The sequence below is a fragment of the Chlorocebus sabaeus genome, chromosome 12 (assembly GCF_047675955.1).
Source record: "Chlorocebus sabaeus isolate Y175 chromosome 12, mChlSab1.0.hap1, whole genome shotgun sequence".
Classification (NCBI taxonomy): Eukaryota; Metazoa; Chordata; class Mammalia; order Primates; family Cercopithecidae; genus Chlorocebus; species Chlorocebus sabaeus.
This window is the reverse complement of record NC_132915.1, coordinates 103,190,779-103,211,050: the sequence shown is the minus strand read 5'-3', so window position 1 is coordinate 103,211,050 and position 20,272 is coordinate 103,190,779. Positions and strand designations below refer to the sequence as shown.

General features: G+C 53.7%; 1 protein-coding gene across 1 annotated transcript; it reads right to left on the bottom strand.

The window, feature by feature from the left end:
- Positions 1-11,523: 11,523 nt before the first annotated feature.
- On the bottom strand, positions 11,524-15,988 carry CDK9 (cyclin dependent kinase 9). The gene is made up of 7 exons (XM_008006135.3): positions 15,334-15,988; positions 14,791-14,872; positions 13,964-14,054; positions 13,459-13,625; positions 13,187-13,358; positions 12,880-13,028; positions 11,524-12,433 (listed from the first exon to the last, which is right to left on the bottom strand). Exons 1-7 carry the CDS (start codon positions 15,771-15,773, stop codon positions 12,068-12,070), a joined length of 1,467 nt encoding a protein of 488 aa, XP_008004326.1. The 5' UTR covers positions 15,774-15,988; the 3' UTR covers positions 11,524-12,067.
- Between the last annotated feature and the right edge of the window lie 4,284 nt (positions 15,989-20,272).

The following is a 20,272-nucleotide window of genomic DNA, read 5'->3' as shown; positions in this document are numbered from 1 at the left end:
CTTAGCCTCTGCACCTCCTTCCCTGTCTCCCCAGGGACATTGCTAATTCGGTGTCTTTAATGGCCGTGTGGCCTTCCCGGGAGCATCCTGGATTCGCCTGCGGAAAGGCATTCATTCTGCCTTCAGTGTTTTGCTGCTATGGATATGCGTTTACATCGAAGGGCTTGATTTCTGTGAGTTGGATTGCATGGAGGGGTCGGGTTGGCTCCAGGGATGTTTGCAATCCTTTTCCCCAATGCTGCTGTAGTCATGGCATCCCAGCAGCTGTGTGTGAAGGAGGCACCCCTCTCCCAGGATGTCCCCAGACCACAGGGTGCAGAGAACCATCTCAGTGTTTCTCATTCCCCAGCTGCAGTGAACTTGAGCATCTTCCCATGCATTTATTTCAGTGAACTGCCTAACCCATCCTTGGCCCATTTTTCTAATGTCTGATGAGCTTCTTCATGTCAGTTATAATAGCCCTTTGTGGGCTGCACGCAGTGGCTCCCACCTGTAATCCTAGCACTTTGGGAGACTGAGGCAGGAAGACTGCTTGAAGCCTAGAGTTCTAGATCAGCCTAGGCAACATGGTGAAACCCCCTTCTCTAGAAAAAGCAAAAATTGCTGGGCATGCTGGTGCACATCTCTAGTCCCAGTTATTTGGAGGCTGAGGCAGGAGGATTTTTTTTTTTTTTTTTTTTTTTTTTTTGAGACAGAGTCTCACTCTGTTGCCCAGGGTGAAGTGCAGTGCTGCAATCTTGGCTCACTGCAACATCTGCCTCCTGGGTTCAAGCAATTCTCCTGCCTCAGCTTCCCGAGTAGCTGGGAATACAGGCGCCTGCCACCACCCCCAGCTAATTTTGTATTTTTAGTAGAGATGAGGTTTCACCATGTTGGGCAGACTGGTCTGAAACTCCTGACCTCAGGTGATCCACCCGCCTCGCCCTCCCTAAGTGCTGGGATTACAGGCGTGAGCCACTGCGCCCAGTCAAGATGGATAATTTGAGCCCAGGAGTTCGAGGCTGCAGTGAGCTATGATAGCACCACTGTACTCCAGCCTGGGTGACAGTGAGACCCCCATCTTTTTTTTTTTTTTTTTTTTTTTTTTGAGACGGAGTCTCGCTCTGTCGCCCAGGCTGGAGTGCAGTGGCGCGATCTCCACTCACTGCAAGCTCCGCCTCCTGGGTTTACGCCATTCTCCTGCCTCAGCCTCCCGAGTAGCTGGGACTACAGGCGCCCGCCACCTCACCCAGCTAATTTGTTTGTATTTTTAGTAGAGACAGGGTTTCACCGTGTTAGCCAGGATGGTCTCAATCTCCTAAACTCGTGATCTGCCCGTCTCGGCCTCCCAAAGTGCTGGGATTACAGGCTTGAGCCACCGCGCCCGGCCGAGACCCCCATCTTTTTAAATAAATAAATCAAATGCCTAAAACGTTTTTTTTTTTTTTTAAAGGCACTTTGTGTAGTACTGATATCATCCCTCAGTTTCTGTCCTCTGTAGGGCAAGTATTTTTTCCAGATCTACTATTGGTGGCCTCAGTGGACTCATCTGTAACAGGTGGCATAGGCGCTCTAAGCCATCCTCCAAGAATGAGATCCCAGAGCCGGACTCCCTCCTCCGGTGTAAGGCGGAAAGCTTGTCCACATTGCTGGGAAAAACACTTTTTCTGATGTTTTCTTTTTAAATTCTAGTATTTTTTGGATAATATATCATTCAAATAGTTCAAAGATTGGCTGGGCGCGGTGGCTCATGCCTATAATCAAGGCACTTTGGGAGGCCAAGGCGGGTGGATCACTTGAGGTCAGGAGTTCGAGACCAACCTGGGCAACATGACAAAACCCCGTCTTTACTAAAAATACAAAAATTAGCCAAGCTTTGTGATGCATGCCTGTAATCCCAGCTACTTGGGAGGCTGAGGCACAAGAATCACTTGAACCTGGGAGGCAGAGATTGCAGTGAGCCGAGACTGCACCACTGCACTCTAGCTTGGGTGAAAGAGCAAGACTCTGTCTCAAAACAAACAAAAAACAACAAATAGTTAAAGGGTCAAAACGGTGTACAGTAAAAAGCCTCCCTCTCTGGGAGCCCAGATTCCAGCGCCCTAATCTTCCCTCCTCAAAGCAGTCAATGTTACCAGTTTCTTGTCACCTTTCCAGAGACAGGTATTTACTAGCAAATACAAATATATATTGATTTCCCTTTTATACTCACAGATAGCAGCAGACTGCAAGGCAAGCCTGCCTTGTACTTTCACCATGTCCTTTTTAAACCAGGGCCCTATTCTGGGCTGTGTCAGTACATAAGGGCCATTCCGTTGGCGAATTTGTTTTGAAGCTGTGTGTAGTACTTCATGGTGTAGAAGTACTACTGTGTACTCAGCCTGTTGCCTACTGATGGACATTTGGGTTGTTTCCAATATTGTGCTATCACGAGTGATGGATAACAGTTTACCCAAGCTACAGTGGGTAACATTTTACCTTCATCATTTCTTCCTTGTGTGGCATATCTCATGGACAAATTCCAAGAAGTGCAATTGCTGGGTCAAAGGTGACCTGCACTTGACTTTTTTTTTTTTTTTTTTTCGGAGACGGAGTCTCACTCTGTCGCCCAGGCCAAAAAGCAGTGGTGCGACCTCGGCTCACTGCAACCTCCGCCTCCCAGGTTCAAGCAATTCTCCTGCCTCAGCCTCTCAAGTAGTTGGTATTACAGGTGTGCGTCAGCATGCCCGGCTAATTTGTGCATTTTTAGTAGAGACAGGGTTTCACCCTGTTGGGCAGGCTGATCTTGAACTCCTGACCTGGTGATCCACCCACCTCAGCCTCCCAAAGTGCTGGGATTACAGGCGTGAGCCACCGCACCCAGCCGACATTTTTATACACATGGCCACGTTGTCCCCCAGAGGGGTATAAGTTTCTCCCACTTCAGCAGTGCATGAACCAGGATTTCCTCACATCTTCAGCAACACAGTCAGCTTTGATCCTTGCCAAATGTAAGGTGGAAAAATGGATTATCTGAGTAGTTATCATTTACATTTATTTTATTGTGAAGGAGGCTGAGCACTTTGTGTTTAACAGCCGTCTGTGGCCGGGCACGGTGGCTCATGCCTGTAAGTAATCACAGTACTTCGGGAGGCTGAGGCGGTAGATCACCTCACGTTTAACATCAGTCAACATGGTGAAACCCTGTCTCTACTAAAAATACAAAAGTTAGCTAGGTGTGGTAGCACCTGCCTGCAATCCCAGTTACTTGGGAGGCTGACGCAGAAGAACCGTTTGAACCCAGGAAGTGGAGGCTGCAGTGAGCCAAGATCGTGCCACTGCACTCCAATGTGAGGGACAGCAAGACTCCATCTCAAAAAAAAAAAAAAAAAAAAAAAAAAAAAAAAAAAGCTGGCAGGGTGCGGTGGCTCACACCTGCAATCCCAGCTCTTTGGGAGGCTGAAGCGGGTGGATCATGAGGTGAGGAGTTCAAGACCAGCCTGTCCAACATGGTGAAACCCCATCTCTACTAAAAATACAAAAATTAATCAGGTGTGGTGGTGTGTGCCTGTAATCCTAGCTACTAGGGAGGCTGAGGCAGGAGAATCGCTTAAACCCGGGAGGCAGAGGTTGCAATGAGTCCAGATCACACCACTGTACTTCAGCCTGGGCAACAGAGTGAGACTCTGTCTCAAAAAAAAAAAAAAGACCTGTTTTGTTTCTTTTACAGCCCACTCACCTCCTTTGTGGCTTTTTATTTGAAAAGCCACAAATATTTATAGAAGGAACTAGAAGAAAGTGTAAAGGGAAAAATCAAAGGGATCTTCATCACGCAGCTGGAGAGGGAACTGCCGTTGGCCTTTTGGTGCGTTCTCTCTTTCCAGGAACAACAACAGAAACACAGCCATTGTTGGAGAGAAGAGAAAACAAAGCGGGCAGGAGAACCAGTAAGTGGGCCGGTGCACACTCATGTGGGCAGATCTGCAGGTGCGTGTGGAGGGAAGGAGGGGCTGGGGTAGGAGCAGACTGAGGAACTCTGCCTTAACCCCCACCTTCCCACAGGGAAACGATGTCCTTCATTCACTTACTCATTGGGAAGAAATTATCTCTGCCAGACCCTGGGCTAGATGCTGGGGTCACTGTGGAGAACAGAAGACAAGGTACTGCTCACAGAGCACCCAGACCCGGGGGTGAGAGGGCAGCAAAGAAATTCACAAAGGAATATACAGATTTACACACCCCGATCAGGTCAGAGGGTAACCACTGCAGAGTGGCGGGCTGAGGCTGAGAGAGACAGGGAGAACTGGGGCCTCAGATCTGCCTGGGATACTACACTCTCTTCTGCCCCGTCACACACTCAGGATTAATAAAACCCACAAGTTCACTGTGGCCTGGTCCCTGCCTGCCTCTGGACTCATCCCCCACTTATAGGGCAGAGTCCCTGCCAGCTGGCAAGGACTTCAGCCATTGGCCTTGGCTTCTCTCACCTGCAAGCTTTTGCTTGCGATGTTTGCCTCTGCTGAAACACCCTTGCCTTGTTTTTGTCCTCTTTCCCTTTTTGGGGTGGGTTGTGTTTTGTTAACATTTATTAAGTAAGCACTAGGCTGGGAGCAGTGGCTCATGTCTATAATCCCAGCACTTTGGGAAGCCACGGTGGTTCAATCGCTTGAGGCCAGGAGTTTCAGACCAGCCTGGCCACAACGGTGAAACCCCATCTCTACTAAAATTGCAACAATTAGCTGGGTGTGGTGACACACTCCAGTAGCCCCACTACTTGGGAGGCTGGGGCAGGAGAATCCCTTGAACCAGGGAGGTGGAGGCTGCAGTGAGCCGAGATGGCAACACTGCACTATGGCCTGGGTGACAGAGAGACAGAGCAAGACACTGCCTCAAAACAAACATTTATTAAGCACTTATCCCTGTGTTTGGCACCTGAAATCTCACGAAAATTGTGTGAATTACAGATGATCCCTATTTTACAGGTGGAAAAATGAAAGCTCAGAGAGGTTAATCAACTCACCCAGGGTGATACAGCAGGCACATGGACATGCCAGAGCCCACTCAAACCCAGATTACTGACTTTAATGTTGGTCCTTGCACTTCACCACCACCTGTCTGGTCACCCTGGCCCTCTCTGCTGTCGAACTGCTGTGTGACCATGGGCAAGACACATCCCTCTCTGATCCTGTCTGACCCTCAGTCTCCTCTTTAGGACAGTGAGGATAATTTTTTTTTTTTTTTGAGACACAGTCTCACTCTGTTGCCCAGGCTGGAGTGCAGGACCCGATCTCGGCTCACTGCAACCTCCACATTCTGGGTTCAAGAGATTCTCCTGCCTCAGCCTCCAGAGTAGTTGGGATTACAGACACGCGCCACCATGCCCAGCTTTTTTTTTTTTTAGAGATGGAGTCTTGCTCTGTCACCCAGGCTGGAGTGCAGTGACGTGATTTCGGCTCACCGCAACCTCTGCCTCCCAGGTTCAAGTGATTCTCCTGCCTCAGCTTCCCAAGTAATTGGGACTACAGGTGCCCACCATCGCGCCTGGCTAATTTTTGTATTTTTAGTGGAGGCACGGCTTCGTCATCTTAGCCAGGCTGGTCTCGAACTCCTGACTTCATGATCCACCCGCCTCAGCCTCCCCAAGTGCTGGGATTACAGGCATGAGCCACCGCGCCCGGCCGTCTTACCAATTTTCAGAGAGAAAAAATGTAGAATTTTTTTTCAATTTGTTCTCACTCTGTAAGCATGCTGGGTGCTGAGGTGAGCCCTGTGAGGGGCTGGCAGCATCACCCCCAAGAAACGGAGGCGTAGAAAGGAAAGGCCACCTTCCTGGTCGCCGGGTTCTCCTACCTGGAAGGAGGCAGTTTTAGCTGAGGAAGGTTGTCTGGATGGGCCCTCCATGGTTCCTTCCCACCAGAACTTCTCAGCCACTGGCAAGGAGGCAGCCAGGGACCTGGCACCTCTCATCCCTTGGTCTCCTGCTCCCTTTCTGGGTAGGGCACGAAGTGACACACACGTGTGGGCATCTCTGCCAAGCCACCTCTACCCAGGATTTAGCTGGAGTTGTGAGGCTCGTTGACCCAGAGAACGTGATTTGGGGAGACGCCAAGGCCTCCCCTCCCCTGACGGGACTGGGGGCAGAAGTTCTGGCCTCTCCAGTGTGCAGGGAGAAAGGTTTTACCTGATAGGTTCCTGCCCTCATCCTAGGATCAGCCCAGGGACTTAGCTTCCCTAGCGGGTTTCTGGAGTGGAGCGTGGGACTGGTCAGAACCTCACCGCGAGTTAAATAACAACTGGGTAGAGGTTAAAGGTAAGCACGCACGCAGGCAGGCGGGTGGGAGGGGAGAGGGCTATGCTTGGGAGGGCTATGCTTGGGAGGGCTTCCAGACCTTGGGGCTGGCTTTATCTGGCCTCTTCCAGGCCTCCTTATCCCAGCCCACCCACCTTACAGTTAGGGCCCATTTTGCCCTTGCCCTGCCAGGGTGAGATCCTGGCCAGGGAGAGGAGTACACAAAGGACAGGGTGGACACGGGACACCCTTAAGAGTCCAAGTCTGCTGGAGGAAGAGGCTCTGTTTCACCAAATCATTTGGGCAAAAAGAAGCCAGGTAGCAAGGAGTGGTGGCAGGCGTCCTTAATCCCAGCTATTCAGGAGGCTGAGGCAGAAAATCGCTTGACCCCAGGAGGAGGTGGTTGTAGTGAGCCGAGATCGAGCCACTGTGATCCAGCCTGGGCAACAGAGAGTCTGTCTTAAAAAAATAAGCCAGACGCGGTAGCTCACGCCTATAATCCCAGCACTTCGGGAGGCTGAGGTGGGCAGATCACGAGGTCAGGAAATCGAGACCATCCTGGCTAACATGGTGAAACCCCGTCTCTATCAAAAATACAAAATAGGCCGGGCGCGGTGGCTCAAGCCTGTAATCCCAGCACTTTGGGAGGCCGAGACGGGCGGATGGCGAGGTCAGGAGATCGAGACCATCCTGGCTAACCCGATGAAACCCCGTCTCTACTAAAAAAAAATGCACAAGACGGGCGAGGTGGCGGGTGCCTGTAATCCCAGCTACTCGGGAGGCTGAGGCAGGAGGATGGCATGAACCCGGGAGGCAGAGCTTGCAGCGAGCTGAGATGGCGCCACTGCACTCCAGCCTGGGGGACAGAGCGAGACTCTGTCTCAAAAAAATTCAAAATAGCCTGCCATGGTGGCAGGCGCCTGTAGTCCCACCTACTCGGGAGGCTGAGGCAGAACCGGGAGGCAGAGCTTGCAGAGTCAAGATTGCGCCACTGCACTCCAGTCTGGGCAAGAGAGAGAGACTCCATTTCAAAAAAATAGGCCGGGCGCGGTGGCTCACGCCTGTAATCCCAGCACTTTGGGAGGCTGAGGCGGGTGGATCATCTGAGGTCCAAAGTTCGAGACCAGACTGACCAACATGGAGAAACCCCGTCTCTACTAAGAATACAAAAGTAGCCGGGCGTGGTGGCGTATGCCTGTAATCTCAGGTACTCAGGAAGGCTGAGGCAGGAGAATAGCCTGAATCCTGGGAGGCGGAGGTTGCAGTGAGCCGAGACGGCTCCCCTGCACTCCAGCCTGGGCAACAAAAGTGAAACTCCGTCTCAAAAAAATAATAATAATAATAATAATAATAATAATAATAAAATAATTCTATTGAGGTGAAGGGTTAAGTTGTAACATACTTGATTCCCTCAGCCCTTTTTGGCTGTTTTACTACAGTCCCTATTTTGATGGTTATGCTAATATTTGTGGAAAGAGATCTTGTATTTGCTGCATTATAATGACATCAGTACTTCTTTAGCTGGTTTAAGTACAAATGAATAAAACCATTTTTCCTTTAAAAAAAAAAAAAACACCAGGACGTGACTCCAGGCTCTTAAACAAAAGGCCAGGACACAGAATTCAGTCCCCCTGCAGGGTGACATCCCGAGTTCATCCCCACGAGCTGGTGAAGGCCTTTCTCATCTGTACAGCCTCCTTGGCCATGTGTTCACTGCATTCGCTCCACTGTATCCCAGAGACTCACACGTGCCAGGTGCTATCTAGGTGCCAGAAACATGGTAAAACCCCACAGGGCCCTGCCCTCTGGGAGCCTTTATTCCAGTCCACATACCTCCCTCCACAGGTGGAAACGGCACCCATGTCACACCAGAGCCTGAGGCCAAAGCTAGAGAACCCTCGCCTGACTGGCCAGTACCTGTTCCTCCCTGGGGTAGACTCTGGGGAAGAGGGTGAGGACGAGCTCGGGTCAGCAGCTCCAGGGTTTAGCACCTGTCTTGGTTGTTTTAAAATGTAGCTTAATTGGCTGGGTGCGGTGGCTCACACCAGTAATCCCAGCACTTTGGGAGGCCAAGGTCGGAGGATCCCTTGAGCTGAGGAGCTGGAGACCAGCCTAGGCAACAAAGCAAGACCCCATCTCTAAAAAACATGTTTTTAAAAATGTTTAAAAATGAAAAGATGGCTCCATTGCATAACAAATGTATTAGTTAACCAACTATGAGGAAACACCGAGAAACATAAAGAACCACACACTCTGTACAAAGCTCCCCAAAGGCTTCCCAGCCCTTGGCACTTGTACCCACACCCCCGCCCCAAAAAGCCTTGATTTCTGCTTCCATGTCACGCTGACCCCTCAGCTCCCCCCAACTCTTCCCCTTACCCCACTTTATTGTTTTCCATGGAACTCAATCAAACCAGTTTGGACCTACTGGAAGGTGAGCTCCACTGGGGTGGGGGTGGGCCACCATTTCCAGCTGTATTAAGTCCCGAACAGGACGGCCCTTGGAAGACACACCTAGTAAGTATGCTCAATGAATGAATGAGACCATCAAAACTGCAGTGAGGGTTCAATGACATAAAGACTATTATTGTCTAATTGCTCTTTAAAAATTCCTGTAAGTGGAATTGCGGTGTCAAAGAACATGAACCTTTTAGAGAAGCTTCTTATCCTTCAAAGACAATACAATTAGGCCAGCCCTGAGTTTTCCCACTCAATTCCTACTGACTGCTCTCAGGACACCTCACAATAGCTTTAATTTGGATTTCTTTTTTTTTTTTCTGATAAGTCTCGCTCTGTCACCCAGGCTGGCAAGCAGTGGTGCCATCTCAGCTCACTGCAACCTCTCTCTGCCTCCTGGGTACAAGCGATTCTCCCACCTCTGCCTCCCAAGTAGCTGGGATTACAGGCATGCGCCACCAGACCCGGCTAATTTTTTAATTTTTAGTAGAGATGGGGTTTTGCCATATTGGCCAGGCTGGTCTCAAACTCCTGTCCTCAGGTATCCACCTCGGCCTCCCAATGTTGGGGTTTACAGGCCTGAGTCACTGCACCCAGCCCTGATTTGGGTTTTTCTTTTTGAGGCGCAGTCTCGCTGTCGCCAGGCTGGAGTGCAGTGGCACAATCTCAGCTCACTGTAACCTCCGCCTCCCTAGTTCAAGTGATTCTCCTACCTCAGCCTCCCGAGTAGCTGGGACTACAGGGATGCACCACCATGCCCAGCTAATTTTTTTTTTGAGACAGAGTCTCGCTGTGTTACCCAGGCTGGAGTACAGTGGTTCGATCTTGGCTCACTGCAACCTCTGCCTCCGGCCTGGGTTCCAGCAATTCTCCTGCCTCAGCCTCCCACATAGCTCGGACTGTAGGCGCCCACCACCACGCCCAGCTAATTTTTGTATTTTTAGTAGAGATGGGGTTTCACAATTTTGGTCAGGCTGGTCTTGAACTCCTAATCTCGTGACCCGCCCACCTCGGCCTCCCAAAGTGCTGGGATTATAGGTGTGAGCCACTGCACCCAGCCGATTTGGATTTGACTACTAGTTATACTGGGTTGAAGTGGCCCCCTGAATTCATGTCCTCTCCAAACCTCAGAATATGACCTTACTTGGAAAGAGGGTCTTTGCAGATGTAATCGGTTAAGATGAGGTCGCACTGGGTCAAGGTGGCCCCTAAATCCATACTGGTGTCCACATATGACAGACACATAGGCCGGGCGTGGTGGCTCATGCCTGTAATCCCAGCATTTGGGGAGGCTGAGGCAGGTGGATCACCTGAGGTCAGGAGTTCAAGACCAGCCTGGTCAACATGGTGAGACCCTGTCTCTACTAAAAATACAAAAATTAGCCAGGCGTGCTGGCAGGCGCCTGTAATCTCACCTACTAGGGAGGCTGAGGCAGGTGAATCGCTTGAACCCAGGAGGCGGAAGTTGCAGTGAGCCAAGATCATGCCATTGCACTCCAGCCTGGGCAAGAGCGAAACTCCACCTCAAAAAAAAAAAAAAAAAAAAAAAGACGCAGAGGGAAGAACGCCATGTGAACACAGGCAGAGACCGGAGTGACACAACTACAAGCCTAAGGGATGCAAGGACTGCCAGCAGTCACCAGGAGTCTCAGGAATGATTCTCTCTCCCTCAGATCCTCCAGAAGGAGCCGACCCTGCCACCAATAACTTTGGAACAGAATAAATGTTTTACTTTAAGCTAGCATGCTTGTAGCAATTAGTTACAGCAGTCTCAGGAAAACAAAAACATCAATCAAGAATTTTTTCCTTGGCTGGATGTGGTGGCTCATACCTGTAATCCCAGCATTTTGGGAGGCCTAGATGGGCAGATCACTTGAGGTCAGGAGTTCGAGACCAGCCTGGCCAAGATGGCAAAATCCCATCTCTACTAAAAATACAAAAATTAACTGGGCGTGGTGGTGGGCGCCTGTAGTCCCAGCTACTCAGGAGGCTGAGGCAGGAGAATCGCTTGAACCCGGGAGGCAGAAGTTGCAGTGAGCCAAGATCATGCCACTGCACTTCAGCCTGGGAAACTGAGTGAGACTCTGTCTCAAAAAAAAAAAAAAAAAAAAAAAATTTTTCTTCTTTCATTGGCCTTTTGTGTTGTGGTCTGGGTCAGTTTCTGTAAATGGACAGTTCTGGTCAAAGGTTTTGCCAACCTTCCTTCCTGGCCCCACTTCAAGATCTCTGCCCGTAAGAGGATATAGGAAATTGACCTCCAGAATGTCTCTTCCCAACTTCAGGCTCACAGAAAACGTGCCCGCCAGAATGTTCCGCTCCTCAGAGGGTCCCAGATATTCTACCTTCAGCCTGTATTTTTCTCCCACGCACTCCCCACCCCTGTTCAAACGACTGCCACCTTCCAAGACCCCTGTGATCCCTCCACCCTCTGCACACTTTCTCTCTCCGGCCTGCCCCAGGCCCTCTACCCAGCAGCCTGAGGGACCATCCTTCTCAGGTGACAGATCAAATTGTCACTCCAGTGATCTGCCCAGCTGGGTCACCACTGCAGCCACAGCAGCTCGCAGCAGGTCCTCGCCAATTCCCTCACCAGGGACATGAGATGCGTTCTGGAAGGCACCCAAGAGGAAAAACAGACAAAGGTCCTTTACAATTATGTAAGAGAACAGGAACTGAGATAAAAGAGTCAAGACCTCCAGTGACTTCACAATCAAGTCCCAATGGTCAGGCCCAACCTGCTGACTGTGGGGGAAGAGTTGGTGGCATGTGCGCAGAACAAAACACACATCAACTCCTGGAGGAAAAAAAAAAAAGAAAAAAAAAGAAAAAAAAAACCTTTTAATTCTAACGGACCAAACTGTGCCCAGGAATGTCTCCAAACAATGGAACCAAAAGAAACACGATAAAATTCTCCTGCTGAAGAAACCAAGAGTTTGTGCCAGCCCCAGTGCTTCTGAGGGTTAGGCCAAAAACAGCCCATTCCTGAGGCCAGCCCTGTCCCCACGCAGGGTTCTCAGCCCGAGAATAGGATTGTGGGTGGGTGAGGGACCTGTCCCCTCTTCCACCATGCTGGGAGCTCTTAGAACAAGTCACTGGTGGGAGATCCCCTCCTCCTACCCCATGGAAACCCTCTGGGCACCATCCAGAAAGCCAGCGACGACAGGACAGTCCCGATACCCTCCTGGCCTCTCAGCAAATGCTCCACTCCAGTCCACTCAGCAGGCTGCTCCCAGAGCCCAAGGTGGGGATTGATTAAATAAAATATGCATGAGAGATATAAACTCAAATGCCCCACCGTCTCCACGATGCAAGTCACATAGCAGAAGAAAAACATGTAGGAGCCCTAGTGGCAAGCGCCAGCCCTCAGAAGACACGCTCAAACTCCGTCTGGTTGGTGGTGGCGGGATTGCGACTCTGGTTGGTGGACTGCTGGGTGATCTGACTGCCCTTCCGGCGAGGTGGTGCCAGGTACTCGAACATGGACGTCAGGTGGGTGGAGAGCATGCCCTTGAGGTCAGAGGGCATGGGGTCGGACCAGAAGAAGTCATGGTTGAGGGCATCATCGCTGTCGATGCGCTGGGCAGGGTCCAGCACCAGCAGCTTGTCGATGAGGTCCAGTGCGTATGGGTCACGCACATAGGCCTTCAGCCTGTCCTTCACCTTCCGCTTCTGGCCCTTGACCAGCTCCAGCTTTTCATACAGCTCATAGTTGTCCACATTTGGCCACACCTGGGAGGGAGGGGGCATTGAGAGAGGATGAAGTCCGGCCAGGAGGTACGTGGCTTATCCCTTTGTCAAGGCCTAATAGAACTAAAATACCTGCTCCACTTCGAGGCTCCCAGACTACTACTGGAGAGAGAACTCGACCCCTCCCAAGAGAAGCAGTGCCCGCCACAGACTGGCACATACCACGTGCCAGGCCCTTCTACCCACATCACCTGGAATATAGGCTCCAACCCTGATATACGTCACATTTCTGGTTCACAGAAGAGAAACCCAGCGCTGACTCAGTTGTTCTGCCCAAGGCCACAGAATGGCTGATGGAACCGAGACTGGCGCACAGCCTGTGTGGCTCTCAAGGGCAGGCCCTGTCACCAAACCAGCCTCCCTTCCAGAGAGGAGCGCTCCTTCCATTCCACTCCCCACTCCTCTGCCGGGGGACCGGGACCCCGTACCTCAGGGGTGATGGAGCCGCAGAGCTGACTGATGAGGGCGAGTTGGTGCTGCTCCGTGTTGCCCTGCATGATGGGGCTGCGGGTCCACATCTCTGCCATGATGCACCCAGCACCCCACAGGTCAATGGGGGGGCCGTAGTCCCGCTCCCCTGGGAAGAAGAGCGCACCAGGAGGGCCCCTTGAGCCCGGAGGCCTCCTGAGACTCAACGCCCCAGGGCCGGCAGCTCAAGAAGCCCTGGCAGTGGGGGGGTGGGGGCCAGGTAGATGCCTGGCCCTCACCCCCCTCGGCCCGCTCGGGAGTCCTCACCGAGCAACAGCTCCGGGGGCCGGTACCAGAGTGTCACCACACGGTTGGTATAGCGGTTGGGCTGGCTGTTCTTAGCCAGGCTGAAGGCCCGGGCCAGCCCAAAGTCTGCCAGCTTCAGGACCCCATCACGAGTGATAAGCACGTTAGCAGCCTTCATGTCCCTATGCAGGATCTGCAAGAAGGGCAAGAGTGGCTCCTTCAGCGATATCCACCCGGGAGTGGGAGCCAAGGCCAGCCCAAGCCTGGGTCCTCCTCCCAGCTCTCGCCCCCACCTTGTTCCTGTGGATGTAGTAGAGGCCGTTAAGGAGCATCTGCATCACCCTCTTGATCTCAGACAGCGTGAACTTGACCAAAACATTGCTCAACAGCCCAGCAAGGTCATGCTCGCAGAAGTCGAACACCAGGTATATACTGCCCTTGCAGCGGTTATAGGGTGAAGCTGAGGCAGGAATACAAGCAAGAAAAAGTCAAGAAAGCCACACCCAACACACTTTCCCACAACCAGTTTCTTTCTTCCTGCTCCAACCCATGGGCACCCATGCCCTCCAGAGCATCTGTCTGTTCCTTCCTTCCCTGGTCAAATATTTTCTGAGTGCCTCTTCTGGGCCAGGGCAGGCCCCGAGGAAGCACCAGCTACGATGAAAGAGGACCAGAGAAAGCAGTCACCATGGGTCCATCTGAGTTAAGAGGAGGCAGTTTAGGTAGGTCTAGTTCCAACTTTACAAACAAAACCTTAAGCTACAGGTGTCATCTTTTCGTAAGATCCAAACGACTTACCTTTGGTTCGACAAATCTCAATCAAGTTGACCACATTCTCGTGTTTTAGAAGTTGAAGGATCTTGATCTCCCGCAAGGCGGTAATAGGGAACTGGGTGAGAGAGAGGGGAGAGTGGTCAAGAGTGAGCGCAGTACAGAGCCCAGCTCTGGGGTCTATACTGAGAGGCAAGTTGGGAGACAGAGCAAGATCATGGGCTCTGAAACCAGCTGTCTCAGAAGCTTTGCCTGTAAAATGGATATAGTAGGAGCATGCACACTTCAAGGAGATGATTTGAGACAACAAACTGAAACAGCAATACTTTGCTATTAGCCACTAAATGCTCGGAGGTTTCAGCCTTCAAACTTCAGCTCTATGGCTGTTTCGTTGGCAACAAACATGATGATTTAAAAATGTCCTCGCTAAAGCACATTAGGAAAAGGAAGGTTTATGGGAAGTTGTACTTGAGCTAAGATGGGGTGGAGGGACCGCTCCTTTTAAATACATTAAATAACTGAGTATTAGTCACTTTTCAAAAATTTGCATGCATATGTATCTTTCTTTAACATTAAGCAAATTTAACACTAAAAAAAGGTGTTTATAGGCTTCCTAACTTCGTGAACTAAAGTGCACACGATGCACGCATCAACTCCCCCTCCTGGACTCACCCATAACTGCCTAAGAATGAAGCATTTAGTTTTAGGGTGGAGGCCAAATTCCCTGGAAATTTCTAAACTACTACAAAAAAAATTAAATCTCAACCTGTGACTCCTACAAGCAGTAGGGTGGAAAACCGACCCGGGGTCCTGGGCAGTTAGACGGCTGGCCCGCACGCCGGATCCGTACTCACCCCCTCCTTCTCGTTTTCCATCAGCACCTTCTTCAGAGCCACCTTCTGGCCAGTCTTGCGGTGCCTGGCCTTAAACACCTCCCTGCAGGCGGAAAGGGAGACCCGAGAGCTCATCAGGCGACTTCCGCAGGGCCCGCCCCTCCCCCACTACAGGAGGAGGGGCAGCAGCAAAAAGATTCCCGGGCGGGGCTGAGGTAAGTACCCAGGGCACGCGGCTACCCCGCCACCCGGCACCCTGTCTCGTTCGGAGCCTCTGCTTCCTTCCCTCAGTCCCTTCTCCTCACTTGGGCGTCTCTTGGAGAGATCCCGTTCCCCTCACGGGCGCCTCTCTGCAGCCCCTCCCCGCCCCCACCACGGGCCTCAGGCTCCTCCCCACCAGCCGGCTCCTTCAGGCCGGGGCGGGGTGCAGCGCGGCCTAAAGACCAGTGGGCAAGCCCGGGGACAGATGGTTTCTCTACCAACTCGGGCGGGGCCCGGGACATCCCGACGTCGGCCCTAGGGGTGCAGGCCCAGGGCTCCCGGCCCCGAGGGGCCCAGCCTTACCCGAAGGTGCCTTGGCCGATCTTGGCGAGCTTCTCGTATTTGGAAACTTCATCACAAAAGGGGCACTCCACCGAGTCGTACTGCTTTGCCATGGCCGCCTCCAACGCGCCGCCGCCGCCCCCAGCCGCTGCTGCTGCCGCTCCCGCTCCGGGTCCCGCCGCCGCCGCGCTCCAGGCCCCTCCGCGACCGCGCCACTTCCGCCTCCACGGCCACTTCCGGCCTCGCGGCGCCGACCCCGCCTCTTCCGCCCGCCGCCCGCCGCCAGGCCCCCTGGGACTTGTAGTTCCCGAGAGGCCAGGGGGAGCCGGAGCTGCAGAGGCGCCTCCGCCGCCGCCGCTGCCCCCGCCTCCGCCGCCGCCACTACTGGCGGCGGCCCCGATCGGGGGCGCGGGGAGCCGGGGCGCCGGAGCTGGGGCTCGGGGTGGCGCGTCCCGCTGCATGGGCCCGGGCCGCCGCTGCTGCCGAAGCTGCTGCCGCTCTGGCGCCCGATCCGGGGCCAGCCGCAGTGCCCTGCTCCTCCTCCTCCGACGGCGCCGCCTCCGCCGGGCTGCGCGGGGCGGCGGGCGGGGGGGCAGCCCCCGAGCCGCGGCCTGGGGGCTCCCTGGCCGGGCCCGGGCCCGGGGCGGCCGGGCGAGGGGGCGAGACGGGAAGAGCCGACTAGGAGTCGGCCCGAGAGCCCGGGAGGGGGCGCGTTATAAAGGGGGAGGTGTCCGGCCTCGCCCTCCCCTCCTCCTCCGCCCGCCCCCGCCCTCCTCCCTCCCACCCTCCGCGGCCGCACCTGCCGCCGCCGCCACCGCCCGCCCGCCCGCCCGCCCGCTCGCTGTCCGCCGGCCGCCCTCGGCGCGTCACCGCCCGCGGCCCCTCCTCCGCCTTCGGAGGTGGGGCCCCGCGCTCGGCACCTGGCTGCGGGCGCCCAGCCGCGTGCCTCAGTTTACCCCCACATGCCGGCTGCCGCGGAGAGCCCCTTCCTCCCCGGCTCGGAGTGCCCCCCGCAAGAGGCGAAGGCGGGAGGCGCGGAGGGAGCGTCCTCCGGCCCTGGGAGGAGAGAACGGCCCCCGCCTCCGCCTCCCCCGGTCCCCGCCACCCTCCGTTGACATGGCAACCGACGGCCGCCAGGGGGCGCGGCGGCACTGGAGGCGACGAGCAAGCAACGCCCGAGCCTTCTATCGCTGGAGCCTGGCTCTCCAGGAGGCAGGGATGGGACCCGCAGGACTCTCGCCTTCGCCGAGTCGCGCCAGAGCTGATCAGGCCCCGGGTCAATAATCGCAAAAAACAGCTACCATTTTCTCAGCACTCTTGTGTGCTAAGGAAGTGCTGGGCGTTCCCGCCGAATCCTGAATCAACAGCCCCATAGTCAGGATCACTAACCCATTTTGCAGAAGAGGACATTGAGGCTCAGAGGTGAGGTCATTTGCCCAAGGTCACACGGCGACAAAGCTGGGACCCGAAGCTGGGTGTCTTGACTGTGAAGGGGATTCACTTGACTCAGGCTATCCGTGGTTGGACCAGGAGGAGAGCATTGGGGAGGCCTGCTGTCCTTATGCAGGCGGGAGCTCACCACTCACCCCCCCCCATCTCCCTCCCCCATCGCTCCCATACCTTCGCCTGCATCTTCCTGGCTCCAGCGGCCCCCAGATTCTCCCTCCAGCTCTGCCCAAGGACAGCCTCCAGCAAAGCCGTCTTTTCTACCTCCTTTGCCCCGCTTCAATCTGCCCCCTCCTCTCCAGCCCTCTGCGGGTGGATCCTGAGACCTGGCCCCCTAGTCTGGCCTCTCTGTCCCCGAAGAACCTGAATGTGACATTGGAAACTCTTTCCAGTTCACACCCCACCCCCCAGGCTGTGGCCATGCAAATCTCTCTACTGTCTCCCTAAGCCTTCCTGCGTTCAGGGCGGTTCTCCCCTGATTCCACACTCCCCTAGACTCTGGATGCCCTCTCTTCCTGCAAGAAACCCTTAGGGTGGGCGCGGTGGCTCACGCCTGTAATCCCAGCACTTTGGGAGGCCGAGGCAGGCAGATCACAAGGTCAGGAGTTCGAGACCAGCCTGGCCAATATGTTGAAACCCCATCTCTACTAAAAATACAAAACTTAGCCGGGCGTGGTGTTGGGCGCCTGTAGTCCCAGCTACTCAGGAGGCTGAAGCAGGAGAATCGCCTGAACCCAGGAGGTGGAGGTTGCAGTGAGCCGAGGTCTTGCCACTGCACTCCACCCTGGTGACAGAGTGAGACTCCGTCTCAAAAAAAAGCCCTTGGCGTGGCTCCCAGCTCTCACCCCACACTGCTTAGCCTCAAAGCCTCCTAGGAGGAGGCAGGAATGGCTTTGGTGACCTTAATGTCACAAGAGGTCCTGTTCTGGGGAAGGGCATTACCAGGGAGGGGCTGGAAAGTCAGGCTGAGGAGGAAGGAGCCTCTCCTGAGAATAGTGTAGAACCAGAGAGGCAGGGAGAGATGTAGGGTCAGGTTCGTGGGTACACTATTAGAAGCAGGAGGCTGTTAGCTAAATTGGAGGTGGGGAGGATAAGGAGGGAGACCATAAAATTTTTAGTAATGACAATTTATTGATGGAAAATAAATGGTCCCAGCCCTACTTACCACTTTATGAGAATTATCTTGGTTGCCACTCAACCATATGGGTACTGTTGTCACCTCCATTGTACACATCAGGATCCTGAGACTCACAGGTGACATCACTTGGCCTGGGTCAAACAGCTGGTCAGTGACCATACTGGTATTTGAACCAGGTCAGTCTGGCACAAACCCCAGCACTTCCCCATCTCAGGGCCCTGCCCATCTGGCCTAGGGGTGGAGCCACGGCATTGCTGGGGCACGGCACCACTGGTCTGAGCAGTAGCGCGGTGGGTGGGGATCTGTGGTGGGCTTGTGTGGCCTCCACTATCCGACTACAGCTCAAGCCAGGGCCTGCTGTTTCCCATGAGCCCTCCCTAAGTCACATCCTGTGGGCAGAGGCCCTAGCAGAAGTTCCGGTGGAGTTGTCACCTGCACCCCACCATCCCTGGTCTGAACCCCAACATCCGCCTGTCACTTCCCCTTGGGGCCTCAGGGCCTCAGTCCCCACTGTAGGATGCAGGCAGGCAAGAGAGGCAGGAAAGACCGGATGCCTGTCACAAGGCTACCCAGGCTGCCCAGGTCCGGCGCCCCAGATCACCAAGCCGGCAAAACCCAGGCACACGTAAGAAGAAACGAGTGATTTCTCACTGGAAACGTTTCCTGCCTCCCAGGGATCGGCTAAACTGGCAAGGCTGGGCTGGGCATGTGGCCAGTCCTTGGTAGATATCTGCCCCGAGAGAGCTGCTGGTCCTGCTGCCATTTAACAGAGAAGGTGAGGGCAGCACAGTAAAGGGAAGAGCTGGACAGCTGTCTGACCCCAGCCTGGACCCCCTGTTTTCCTCTGAGCAGAGACAGACGGGAAGCATGGGAGAGAAGGAGAAGATGGAGTCATGGAATGGGCTGCTCTTGGCTGCTGGTGCATCTGAAGAGACAGTGGGTCAACTGCATAGCAGGGGTACAGGACAGAGAACAGCCATGTGATACCCACAGCCCTCTAAAATCACAGAAGTTGCCTCCTCCTGCAAAAGGTTCACACCTGTAATCCCACCACTTTTGGAGGAGGAGGCAGGTGAATCACCTGAGGTCAGGAGTTCAAGACCAGTCTGGCCAACATGGTAAAACCCTGTCTCCACTAAAAATAGGAAAATTAGCTGGGCGTGATGGCGCGTGCCTGTAATCCCAGCTACTCAGGAGGCTGAGGCAGAAGAATCACTCGAATCTGGGAGGTGGGGGTTGCCCTGAACCAGGATTGTGCCACTGTACTCCAGTCTGGGCATCAGAGTGAGACTGCATCTCAAAACAATTAAAAAAAAAAAAAAAATCGGCTAGGCGTGGTAGCTCACGCCTGTAATCCCTACACTTTGGGAGGCCGAGGCAGGTGGATCACCTGAGGTCAGGAGTTCAAGACCAACCTGGCCAACAGGATGAAACCCTGTCTCTAATAAAAATACAGAAAATTAACCGGGCACAGTGGCGCCTGTGATCCCAGCTACCCAGGAGGCCAGAGGCAAGAGAATCACTTGAGCCCAGGATGGGGAAGTTGCAGTGAGCTGAGATTGGGCGACTGCACTCCAGCTGGGGCAACAAGAGCGAAACTCCGTTTCCAATCAATCAATCAATCCATCGCAGAAGTTCTGCCCACACTAGCCAGGAACTGACTCAGTGCCTGGCCTGGGGCTGACTTGCGTTGTCTCCCTGAAACTCTGCAGCACCCCTATGAGGAGGTTGCTATTACTAGACCCAAGTTACAAAAGGGGAAATTGAGGACCAGATTGGTGTGGCCTGCCCCAGGCTCCACAGCCAGGAAGCTATGAAGCTGAGATTCAAAGCCAGGTCTCTTTACTCTTAAAGCCCAGGGTCCTTTGCCATCAGCCCACACTGTCCCCAGTGTCAGATCAGCTGAGGGGGAAGCATGATCCAGTCCTCATATGGAAGGGGCCCTGGCCTCTCTCAGAAGGCTTCAGGTCTGTTTGGAATATGCAAATAAGGACACAAGGGAATTAAATCAAAATTATACTCTTGGTATAAATATTTTATTTCACTGCCATGAGATCATGTAAGGGATGTTATATTCTGTTTTTCTGATGGGGAAAAAAAAAGAGAGAGGCTCAGAAAGGTGCCATGACTTGTCCAAGGTCATGGAGGTAGGGATTGAACCCAGAATTGCATGGGTCTGATGCCTTTGACGATGAAGTTTAAGGTCTCCAACTCTTCATGGTACCTGCCCTGTCCGTGAGCCTGTCTTCTCTGTCCTCTCCATAGGCCCCCACCACACTGTCCCTGCTTGAGTCACAGACTGAGGAAGAGGGGCAAGGATAGGGGACAGAAGTGAGAGCAGGGGGGCTGGGTGCCGCGGCTCACGCCTGTAATCCC

Coding starts and splice junctions, on each gene's coding strand:
- CDK9 (XM_008006135.3), bottom strand. CDS start 15,773: ATGCAGCGGGACGCGCCACCCCGAGCCCCAGCTCCGGCGCCCCGGCTC. Junction 14,873..15,333: donor ATCGGCCAAGGCACCTTCGG/GTAAGGCTGGGC, acceptor TTCCGCCTGCAG/GGAGGTGTTTAAGGCCAGGC. Junction 13,359..13,458: donor ACTACATCCACAGGAACAAG/GTGGGGGCGAGA, acceptor CCCTTCTTGCAG/ATCCTGCATAGGGACATGAA.